Here is a 12,483-nt window from a genome sequence, read left to right as displayed (position 1 = left end):
TTTTCTTTCCTTTCCCTCTTTGGCGCGACACGAGGGTGAAGCTGTCTAGGTTACAACGTCAAGAAAATTTTCGTCTTTTGACCACTATTTGAACAAATTACACTCGCCAGGACCAACATAAAATCCACAATGGAAATATCCAAACTTGTCGAAGTCTTGAGATCAACTCTTGATCCAAATGAGCGAGAAAAAGCTGAACAGCAGCTGACTGAGGTAAGCACTTTCTCAACTTTATGCTGAAAAAACTCTCTTACTTAATCTTTTAATCATTCAATCATAATCCAAAGTTTGCCACAAGTAATCGACCTCTGAAATAAGTAGAGAACGAGGTTTCTCGGCCCACCCACGTACTACGTCAAACATTTTCGCTGCCTACTTTGACATTGGATTTCATATTTACAAAAAAATCCACTCAGATTCAGTCAGCAGTCAGAATTGAAAATTCATCAAGAGACCCTTGGCTGCACTTGGCTTGTCCCCTTCTTGTGACTTATGATTGAAATATGACCTGACATTTTATATGAATTAATCCCGGGGTATAACTTGTCTCAAGTGAAAAACCTTGAGATAGATAGGGAACTGACACTGACACTGTCCCAAATCTGGAAGGCTGGACTGACTGAAGGGTTTCCAGTTTCCAAGGAATTCGAACTTTCTAACGAACGGTTGCAATGGTAATCATAGTTTTGTTTTTAAACTTATATTGTTCATTAAAATTAAAATGACTTCTAGTATACCAGGTTTACAGTTTACAATGACAGATTTGAAGTGCAAACACCACCATTCTCTTACTCTTACGTCCCCTATTCATGTAGGCACTTGCAAGTAGCAGCTCTCGCGAGTTGAAAACAGGCGAGGATTTCTGTTTCCGTTTTTGAGGGGAAAAACTTTAGGAGTGATTTTAAAATGCTCATTCTTCTTTCTCAGTTGAATGAAATGGCATGTATTATATATCATTGGAAAGGGCATAAAATTCTGCATACAATGATGCTAATATTATTATCTTCCTATATCATGATTTTGAGAAATCTTTGCGTAAAGAGAGTATATGTGTTTAAACGCTTATAACTTTTAAACCAGAGATGGTCCTTCTTAATAAAAAAAAAGTCCTTCTGAGATACATATTAAAGTAGCTTCTCTAAAAATTTCAGAGCAAAATATGTTTGCACTCAAAAGTTAGAGCTCCCCAAAAAACAGTAATTGGCCTCGATTGTTTACAGAAGCTGCCATTTTCTTTTACTGATTCACTTCCTGTCGTCTGCTGGGTTTGAGAGATAACTTCGTCAATCCACATCAAAACTTTACATCTTTATATCTTACAAAATATTCCATTTTTATGGAAGTTATTTTTGTTTTAAATTATTCAATTAATTGGCGTTTTCATGTCCATGCATTCATTTTATAATTTACAATTCTCTTCCTTTTTTTTTTGATTGATTTTTCATCCTTTGACGGACGTCTGTCCAATTTAGCGGAACGGGGGAGCGGAAGTTTTTAAAATCACCTATTTTCGACCATTTTAAACACTGATACACCACCTCAAACATTTATCAGTCCATATCTTTGCTTTTATGAGGTCTATTTTCATTTTGAAAAGTTCAAAGTGAACAACTAAATGACGCCGATTCAGTGGTGTATTTGGTCTATCTACATATGAATAAATATTTAATTGTCGACTTTTCCAAAATTCCAATAGGTCATTCATTTTCATGCCGTGATCTATTTTTCCTTGATTTCAGTTGTTTCAGCTCTAAACTATACCTTTCTCTCTCATTAAATAATTATTTTTCTGTTTGCAATGTATTACGGAGATGTTGAATTACCACATGTAAAAATTTCAAAGTTGTATCTGAAGCCGTTTCTGAATTATACTTGATTATCCATTGGGTTGCTGTGTTTTGGTCACATATTTTCCTATTAAGCTTCTATAGAGATTTTTCACCACATAAAAGGTCATAACTTTTTAACTAGTTGAGATAGAGCGATAATTTTTTCACTTTAGTAAATGTTTCACTCCCCTTTATTTTTCTACGCTAAATTAATACCGATATCACTATTTTGAAAAATTCTTGCAAGTGCCTAATTCATGAATAAACTTAAATGTCGCATGGCCTGCTTGAGAAAATGACCCCCGTCCCAGCGCTTCCATTTCCATCCAATAAGAAAATAATAGAATTAAAATGGAACTTGTCTGTTCTTTTTGTTTGAAAAGGAAATTTTTGGCCGATAGAAATGGAAATTTATCAAGTAGATCTGGCTCATGATTAAGCCAAGTATGCGCTTGGCTAAGAAGCTCATAACAAACATTGCCATCCGGAAGTATAACGGACCAACACACAAAAGTGTGTGTAACTATGAACGTTTATAGTTAGGTTAATACAGTTTAGCGAGAACTACTCGTAAACACGGATGGTAAAAAACAATAACAAAGACCTGAGTGACGTCAACTTCAAACTATCTATATCGAGTGATTTGTGTTTCTTAAACTGTCTCAAGGTATTATCACCATAATATCATGAAACAACACAAGACCATCATTATCAACATTCAAATCTCGGGCCGTTCTCAATTTGCTTTGCTTCGTTAGAAAGTGAGACAAGGTTCCAATTTAGCATACATACATGTATTTCTGTATGGTCTTTGAACTCTCTGTTCATTCATCAAATACATAACACTATTCATCAAATACATAAAGGTAGACCATTTTCCCCAGATGGCAAGTTTATCTAATAATCAGTCTATCCCCTCATCACATGAGTATGAGTTCATTGTAGACGGCCGGTGGTCCGTTGATGGTCTTTGGATCGGTCTCCATCAACTTGTGGAGGTCAAAAGGCTGGCCAGCTTCAATGGGAAATCGGTGCTGTATTTTAGATCCTGCAGGAAACTGTCAATTTGGCTTTTAAAGCTGTTTATGCTTGGCGCTATAACTATTTTTTCTGGCAGGCTATTTCATGTCTCAACAATTCGCTGACTAAAGAAATTTTTTTGGATGTTTAAACGGCAATTTTGTTTGGCACATGAAATATTTATAATTTATTGTCATTTTAGGTCCATAAGATCATTGGCTTCGCCCCTGTCCTACTCCAAGTTGTCATGTCTGAGCAAGTTGACATGCCAGTACGTCAGGCAGGTATGAAAATAATAGTGAATAATGAAAACGAGACTCATTAATTTGTTTTTTTTTTTCCCCAGTCTGTTTTTTTTTCTTCTTTAGAATTATTAGAGGATTATTTTTCTCTCCAGCTTGTTATACAATGAAATCAGTCTTAGGAGATTGCTTGAAAATATTTGGGAGATAAAAATTGAAGTCGCTATAGTTATATATAAAAATCAGTGAAAATAGAGAGGCTTCATATGGGAAGAAAACAGACAATGGACGTTTCGGGTACAAACCATTCGTCAGCACGACAATGCGTCCATTGTCTGTTTTGTTACCATACGAAGCCTCTCCATTTTCACTCATCGTTAGTATTTTACGATCACCGGCTTCAGGCAGCCCCTATCGTTTTCTATATAAAAATCAACAATTTACCCATAAAAGGATTAAATAACTCTTCAAAATCTTTAGTCTGGCATCAACGTTCATTTTCAATAAGTTTTAACGACTTAGAGCTGTTCATGAAGTTCTGAAAATGGAGCCAAAATTTCGTAATTCTATCAGTGCTGATTGTTTTCCTCGGATCCGCGGAAATCTGCGATTTTGGAGTTCAGAGGAGGAATTTTCTCGAAACAATGTGCTAGCAATGAGAGAGTTGGTGTGTGGTGGAACACAGGTGCAGTTTCCCACTCTCCAGATGTTAGCTAGAGTATCAATAATAGTCTATCATCTCAATTGCTCTAAAAGTGGGGTCTAGTGCAGTAGAAAATGGGGCTTAAAGGCAATTGTTCAACATTTTCCTACTTTTTCACTTTTTGTCACCATCAGCACTGTTCTATCATAGTTTTACGACGCTACTAACTGCGACCAGTTGTATCAATTTGGTATTAAGTCGAAATGTATTGGATTAATAAAATCATAGCTGCCAACCGTTCCGTAAAAAACGGATTTGTTCCGTATTTGGCTTTCTGAGTCCGTAAGTCCGTATTTTTAGTTCAAAATCCGTATTTTGTCATTTTTGGCCAATTTGTGCTAAACACGGCATATGAGCCTAATGAATTATTACTACTACGGTACTATTATTGTTATTATCATTATTATTGGCGTCCAGCGAGAGGTGGTCAGCAGGGTTTATAAATCAACACAACATTTGCTTCATTCCCATGTAGTTCTTTAATTTAAATTATACCTCTCTATCATAAATGATTTTCAACAATTTAAAAAATTCTAGTTGATTATATGACGCCTGTTTTTCACTAAAACCTTTCATAATGTATTGGAGATTTGCGTAAAATATGCATGTTAGCCTAGAATATACTTTTAGTATTCTCAAATAGAATTGATACTTTAACTATTTGTTACAAATATGGTGTTAATTAAAAATAAAATTAACTTAACATCGTTGATTGGCAGGTATTCAATCAGAAAACCAATTTCTTATATAGATTAAGCATTACAATGATTATTTCCCTTTATTATTTTATGAAATATAAATTCAATCCCTTTAAAAAAAATGTTGATCTGATTCAATTATTTTTTTTTTCAAGTAAGCTTTTATAGCGGTTTAGCTTCAAGAGAAATAAGTATACTCCATTTTTAGGTGTGTTTATATTGTCATGTTAAAGAGGTAGGAATTCTCCAATATTTAGAGGTTCAATTTACTACAACTACTATTACATACTACTTAAAGACTATTATGTTGCATGAAAGAAAATATATATGCAATCATCTACTTTTTTAGCCAGTCTCCTTAATTTTTATAAGTGATGTACCAGGTTGGCAGTTATGCATTTCTAAACATCCTAAGTTATTTCATTTATTTTACAATTGTGCTTGTGTTTTGGTCCTTATCAAAGTTAATGCAGTTGGATTCTTTCTTTATTTTGTGTGTTCTGAAATTTTGATCTCATTGTGGAAAGTGTCTTTTCATAACGATTTAAATGTGCTGAAACTATACCCGGTATTAAGCAACATTTGTGCGAGCCTGTCATCTCAAACTTGTCAGTGTTAGTAGTAGTAATTAAAAGGCTGACTTTTATTTTTATATGTTGTGATTCGATGAAAGGGGGGGGGGGGGGGGGGGCACACGTCCTTCCCTCACCCTGGACCAAATGGGCATTCCTTATTTTATTTTTGAAAAGTTGGCAGCTATGTAAAATTGAGTTTAAACTCAATATGATATTGAGTTTAAACGCAATATGATATTGAGTTTAAACTCAATATGATTTTAAATAGAAAAATGAAGTATTTTTTTAGATTAGAAAAAAACCCAACATAATTCATTCACTGTTCAAATTTTACAATTATATAAGCTCAGAATTTGATTTTCAACATCGGTTTATCCATGACATTGTACTGATTAGAGACTATTGGTTACTATTTTTTTCGTTTACTTTTAAGGTATTATCTACCTCAAGAATATGCTTACTCAATACTGGCTGGAGAGAGAAGCCGCCAATGTCACTGACACAATACCTTTCGACATTCATGAGCAGGACAAGCAGCCTATTAGAGAAAATTTGATTGAGGCCATCATCCATGCTCCTGAACCTGTAAGGTAAGAATATATTCTAAAATGTCTTCTGATTATAGGGATGGAAAGCTGATTATTTTTTTTTGTATACGATTTAAAATAAATATTAGTGTGAGAACTGGCAGAGGTAATATTATATGAATGTTAATTCTGATTTTTTGTTATCCTGATATTACACGGTTGGGGTTTTTATATAGAATTTGGGAAGCACTTAACTTATTCTCATGGGTGTGGAAGAGTTGAATCAAGTCAAATAATTTTTAAAATTGATTCTTGTCATTAAAACTGTATAAATCCAATTTTTTTAAAAAAGGAGCATCATGGGTCCAGCAAGTTTTCCTATTGCCAGATTATTTTTATTTGATTTTTCTTTGCAATCAAATCATCTTTTTTTTCCCTCAATCTGATCCTCTCTCGTTGACAGAGTACAGCTATGTGTCTGTCTTAGTCACATTATCAAGTGTGACTATCCAGGCAAGTGGCCAAACGCTGTGGAGAAAATGGCTCTGTATATCAGCTCTGACAATCATGCCACGTGGATGGGGGCTCTCCATTCCATCTACCACTTTGTCAAGGTTTATGAGTAAGTTGCATTTAAAAAAAAAAAAAATTTGATTTACAAGATTATTGTTATTTTGAATTTTTTTGTGGTATTTTTTGGGGGGTTTTTTTTTTGACTCACTAAGTTATTATTTTTTAGTTTACTAAATTATTTTATTTTTATTTATTTATTAATTATTTTTTTGGATTCACTAAATTATTTTATTTTTATTAATTGATTAATTATTTTTTTGATTAACTAAATTATTAATTTTATTTGATTTAGGTACTTCCAATATATTTTTATTATATATAAGAAATTTTGTTTCCATTTATTTTTCGAAACATTTGTCTTTTATTTATTAGTAACTTTTTAACTGTCATTGGAAGTTATAATTTGTATATGCTGGATTGTAATAAATTCTAACCTCATTTTTCTGATGGGAAATGGACATTATAAATATTTCTCATCTTCCTAAGACATTCGGACACCTTCAATTTGATACCCATTATGGATATGAGGCATAGGGCTCGTAACTTTGTTATCGACCTAATATGTTTTGACTTGTTGAAACTCAACTCCTCATGATTAAGGGTTTGAAATGCTAAATGAGAACGTCAAATTAAATTTACTTAATGTCAGTTTGTGAACCACTTATTTGTCTTATTGATTGCAATGATTAAGGTAAACGACTGATAGAGATTTATTAAAAGTGATAACTGATAAGGGATGTATTTGCTTTACCACATTTACCACGTACACAGATATTACGATTATATATATACAAATTCTATTTGGTTTCACCAGATTCAGATTTTTTAATTAACAAATTTGAAGTTTCGTCATAGAAATAAAAAATCTTGCGTTTTGTGTCATTGCAGAATATTTTTTCACCAAATACACATTTGTTGTTGTTGCTCGTGGCCGATATGGTTTTACCGTCAGCATGTATGATAAAGGTACATGAAACTATTATATATGAAAGAGAATAAATAAATAAAATAGCATAACATATGAAACCATTTTTATCTGATTGTATTCAAGTTATAATTTTTTAAAAAATGTGATCAGGTACAAAGGGAGTAAGGAGCGGCAGACTATGGACGACACCATGGTGCATGTGTTACCCATCCTGTACCAACGCCTGACCCAATTTGGCCCTGATCCATCGGATGCATCCCTACACCTACAAAAACAGATCCTGAAAATCTATTATGCCTATACGCAGGTAGGTTGATCTGTACACTTACTTTTAAAAACTTACGTTTGTATCTATAGATCTTTGATTTATTTATAATATACAACATCAATATGTAGATCAGAGGCAAGACAGGAAAGCTGAGAAGAATTTTTAAAAAAGTCAAAACTAGGGTTGCCAATTTTCCATATATTTACGTAATTCAGTATGTTATAAACTCTCAGTATATTTTACAATCACCTGCTAAACGGAAGAAAGGTAAGTACAAAATGTCTTTTTTTACAGGAGTTCAGTGCTCAGAAATGGGTCTGTCACTGCGTTTGTGTGAAAGTTCCGTAAATTTTTGCCTGCTGAACGGGCAACTCTGCAAAACATTTGATGTCACCCAATAGGCTTGCTGGGTACATTGCTGGAGGAGTAGATGATTCAGATTAGTTGATCACTATGAATGCTGTTCTCTGATTTAAGCAATGCTATCAGTTTTTTCGATGTTTAAAAGAAAATTTCTAGTGTTTTACATGCCATATGAATAGGTAATAGATCGTTGTTTATTGAAAACACACCTGCCATGTTTTTAGCTTGTGACAATGATATTCGAGTTCTTGGGGAAAAATATTTTTAAACGCATATTCTATATGGGGTATTCTTAAATAGCACAAGTGTCTTTTTCAGGGATTTTAATTTTTTTTTTTTTCAACCCAAAGTTATCGGGCTTGCTACATTTACCATTCCTCTTTGTATTAACTCTCTCTCTCTCTCTCTCTCTCTCTCTCTCTCTCTCTCTCTCTCTCTCTCTCTCTCACTCTCTCTCTCTCCTCTCTTCACTCTCTCTCTCCCCCCTCTCTCACTCTCTCTCTCTCTCTCTCTCTCTCTCTATCTCTCTCTCTCTCTCCTCTCTCTCTCTTCTCCTCTCTCTCTCTCTCCTCTCTCTCTCTCTCTCTCTCCCCCCCCCCCCCTCCTCTCTCTCTCTCTCTCTCTCTCTCTCTCTCTCTCTCTCTCTCTCTCTCCTCTCTGTGTGTGTGTGTGTGTGAAGATTCATTTTTATGCTATTTTCTTTTTTCTTTTTCACTTTAGAATCACCTACCACTGAATGTACTGAGCAAGGAAATCTTTACCCAGTGGATGGAAGCGGTTCGTCAGGTTGCCGACAGAGACATACCAGCAGTAAGTATTGATGCTGTGTACGTGGCTAAACAACTAACAACATTGCCAGCCAGATATAATTGATTGTGACAACTACTCGTTAAAATGGCTGGACAAGAACAGTAACAAAGATGTCATTTTCGTTCCTTCTATTGCTCCCTTTTGTGTCTACTTAATAATTGATCTACACCAGACTGATTCTTGTTGTGCAGATTGCCATTCTATTTTATTTTATTTTGTTATTGTTTAAAAAATTGACAATTCAGTCTTAACATTTTGTTCATTTTAAATAGTCAAATAAATCAAAATAAATCATTTTTTACTATTTTCAGGACAAAACAGATGGAGTGGATGAGGAAGACAGACCTGAGCTTGTTTGTTGGAAACTGAAAAAATGGGCCTGCCACATATTGTCTCGGCTCTTTGAAAAGTAAGAAGACAAAAATATTTAGATGGCTTCTTTTGACTTCCCATGGTGGAAGTTGAGAACTCACTATTGCTGTGTATTCTATTCCCTTATATCATGTTGCTCTTGTCTTTGCCCTGGCAGGGATCCTTAGCTGAGAGTGAGACGGTCAAATGTAAAGTGCCTGTTTTTGACAGATGATATTTTGACTCCATTGTGACAGATCTTTTTTTTTTTTTTTTTTTTTTTTTAAAGGATAACAATAAAATAGCCTTATCTTATTTCTGTTCTTGCCTTTCAGATAGGGTATTTTAGAGAGACTTAACAGATAATTTTGTTATTTTGAAATTATCACACAATGGTTTTGTAGAAGAGAAAAACATTAAATTACAAAGTTGATGAATAATTGATCTGAATATTCGTAATAAAATCCAAAAGACACCGTGCATTTATTTTATTAAAAAAATATTTGTCTTGGTGAGACTGTGGTGCTTGTATCAAGGTGGGAATTTTGACGGTCTCAGACTAGGTTCAAGGATTGATTGCTAATTCCCCTTTTTTCACTTATGTATCTTTAAAATCTGGAATGTAATCGCGATTTGCGTCTTGCAAAATACAATTGCTTCATGTGAAACAAATTAAAGAATCATGACAAAATTATATTTGTGAGGGAGTAAAGTAGTGTTCCTACTTCCCCTGGCATTTCATTATTTACAACAGGTTTTGTTATGTTTTGATGTGCTTTCACTGACTGAATTTGTATGACAACTCAAAATTCTGACCTATTCTGGAAACGGCTAGCAGGAAACTTGAAGAATTAGTGTTGATGGAAAGTTTTAATTTTAATGCTTGAAAATACATAGCGGCCAACCAGCCTGATAAAATAGTGACTTCTGATTTGGCAATCTGCAGTAGAAAATTTTAAAACTTAAAATGGACTATTTATTTGCATGTGAATGACCCTTGCATGTCCCAGGATTATGATTTTTGACTCGCAAATTAAAACAAGGATCATGAAAAGCTCTAAATCTAGATTATTTTAGGTAAAACATTCCAAACATACAGCTGTTTTGGGTCATGAGTGTGATGTGATTAAGGATGTCCTGTTTTAGTTCTTTGAAAAGTTGGCTGCTATGAAAATATTTTAATCAAATCGAATCAACATTTTTCTTTCAGATATGGCTCCCCTGGATTTGTGGTCAAGGAGTATAATGACTTTTCTGAATGGTACCTGAAAGCTTTTTCGGGTGAGAGATATGGACATGTTTTCATTTTAGAGTCTTTTTTAAAAAACTGATTAACAAAAAGTAGATGGTGGTTTAGATTTGTAAATACTGTTTTAAACTGTCGTATAGTAAATGGTGCTATGTTAACAAGAAGATGGCAGTTGGACAACTTGATGATCTTTAAAAATTCTTGATATGAACTGAAATCTTTTTTGTAACCTTTTGCATGTTTAGATTTAATCGGGAGTTGATCCTTATTTGTCCGATTATTGTCCAACTGATGATTTCATGCCAATTCAAGGGGGAATTGCTAAAGTGTGGCAATTGGCTTTACTGTAAATGGTCTACTCATTTGTCATGATACAAATATTCCATATGCTTGGTGTGGAAATTTTCCACAAGTTTTGCTTCGTCACGACTTTCTTTTTCTTGTAAAGGTTCTGTCCACTCTGTGGACAAAATTTGTTGCTGCTGTGGTGGGTCTCATTTATTATAATTCTTAGGATTCCATTGTGAATGAAATAGTTGATTTCACTAATCTTTTATCCAAGCTACAATTGAAAAAAAAAATGTAAAAAATTATTCAATTACATTTTTTTTGTTGTCTTTTTTCTCCAGCTGGTGTGCTGAATGTGTTACTCAAATTCATGGATCAGTACAGACGGAAGATGTATGTGTCTCCACGTGTTGTTTTGCTGTCCTTGTCTTACATCAACACTGGGTAGGTTGTGACTGCTACTATATAATTATTACTTTGACTTTATTTGACAAATTAAATGATTGCTATTGATGTCAACACCTCTGCATGGCTTTTCTTAACCAGCGGCAAACTGATTGTCAAGCATTAAGTCACTCGTCTTTGGATTAGAGGGTCCAGTCTCAAATCCTAGTGGAAAGATTGGGATTTTTCCTCTTGGTATTTGAGTTTTTTGTGTTTCATGTTGTAACATCGCTGACCGACTTTAAAATGGAGATGGTGCCTCTCAAAGTGCCTCATGTGTTTATAAAAGGGTTCAAAGTACTAACTTTTTGAAAATTTCTCTTGGTTAGCAAGAGAGAGAAGTCTTCATAATGTTCTATTACAAGGAATACTCGACATTGGTGTTTTTATGTTTTGGTAAATTGCTGGTTAGGACTGGTGTTAACATTTTACTTGACTGCATGCTATCTGTGATAGTAGTCTGTAATATCTGTAATTCATTGAGTTATCCTTTTATATATTTTTCTTTTTTTCTTTTCTCAGAATCAACCATGCTTTATCTTGGAAGTTCATTAAAGTCCACATGCAAGTAAGTTGACTTTGAATATAGAATTTATAAATATAATTTTATTACTTGCCAATAATCTTAGTTTGTCTAGATTGGAACGTATATATATATATATTTTTATAAAGAATGCCAATAATAAATTGTTTTTCATCAAATTTACCATAATACCAGTCATTTTTCATTTGATTTTCTGCTCTGATTAAATTTTCACTTAATCCAAGATAGATTTGAGTGTTACCGTTGGTATGATATATGTAAATGGAGCTTTTTGTGACTCTTTGTGTTGTACGTAGTGAATGGAAATTAAAACATTTTGTCTGATTATCCATTAACGTTAGCACAGAAGCATTTATGACTTGAATACGTTTTTTCAGAATATGATTCAAGACGTCATATTTCCCTTGATGTGTCACAGTGATGAAGACGAGGACTTGTGGACAAGTGACCCCCACGAGTACATTCGAATCAAATATGGTAAGGTTTATTTATTTATAGGTTTAATTGAAATTGATATGATACGGTCCTGGTGTTGTCAAACAACTTTCCAAACGGGATCCAACACCACAATTAGGGGTAACCTTTGTAATTGGGGATCGGATGATGGAAACTAAATTTGAATCAAGTGCTTGCTATGGAGACTGAAAAAAAAAGGGGGAGGGGGGGGAACTGCAAAATTCGTTGATAGATCATTTTGCCCAGTTTTATTTCTAAATGTCCTGTATACTTTTCAACATCGTACAAGCTTTGACTTTTTGCGGGTGGTTGGATGGGAGCATCACCCTTGAATCATATACCTATGATGTTCGCATGGGTGTACGATCCGATAGTGATGTCGTTTCTTCTTCTCTTTACTAGCCTATCCTGCTTCTTTGGTTTGTGATTGTATTTTTGACAGGGGATATTTTTTTTCTGTAAATCTTCTGCCTGTTTGTTCTTGGTTATTTATAATTTAGCTTATGATATCTTTAGGTTATGATTTTGATTTACATTTGTACTATTTTTGTTAGATTGCTTGTTTTTTTGTTTCAGCGGTCTCTCATATAACCTCAATTGTGTTGGAAGAGACCT

The 12,483-nt window shown here is 34.0% G+C and overlaps 1 protein-coding gene across 1 annotated transcript in view; it reads left to right on the top strand.

Moving 5' to 3' along the window:
• LOC144978794 (importin-7-like) overlaps positions 1-12,483 on the top strand; it is a 33,048-nt gene continuing 20,565 nt past the window's right edge. The window contains exons 1-11 of the mRNA XM_078925288.1: positions 1-213; positions 3,052-3,133; positions 5,501-5,657; positions 6,058-6,216; positions 7,246-7,402; positions 8,447-8,536; positions 8,848-8,945; positions 10,098-10,168; positions 10,766-10,868; positions 11,391-11,436; positions 11,790-11,889. Coding sequence (XP_078781414.1) covers positions 130-213; positions 3,052-3,133; positions 5,501-5,657; positions 6,058-6,216; positions 7,246-7,402; positions 8,447-8,536; positions 8,848-8,945; positions 10,098-10,168; positions 10,766-10,868; positions 11,391-11,436; positions 11,790-11,889 — 1,147 coding nt within the window. The 5' untranslated portion in view covers positions 1-129. The remainder of the gene's footprint in view (positions 214-3,051; positions 3,134-5,500; positions 5,658-6,057; positions 6,217-7,245; positions 7,403-8,446; positions 8,537-8,847; positions 8,946-10,097; positions 10,169-10,765; positions 10,869-11,390; positions 11,437-11,789; positions 11,890-12,483) is intronic.

Source organism: Berghia stephanieae, chromosome 8 (genome assembly GCF_034508935.2).
Source record: "Berghia stephanieae isolate SIO BIC M18660-M18661 chromosome 8, UCSD_Bste_1.3, whole genome shotgun sequence".
NCBI classification, from domain to species: Eukaryota; Metazoa; Mollusca; class Gastropoda; order Nudibranchia; family Aeolidiidae; genus Berghia; species Berghia stephanieae.
This window is presented reverse-complemented; position numbering and strand designations above follow the sequence as displayed.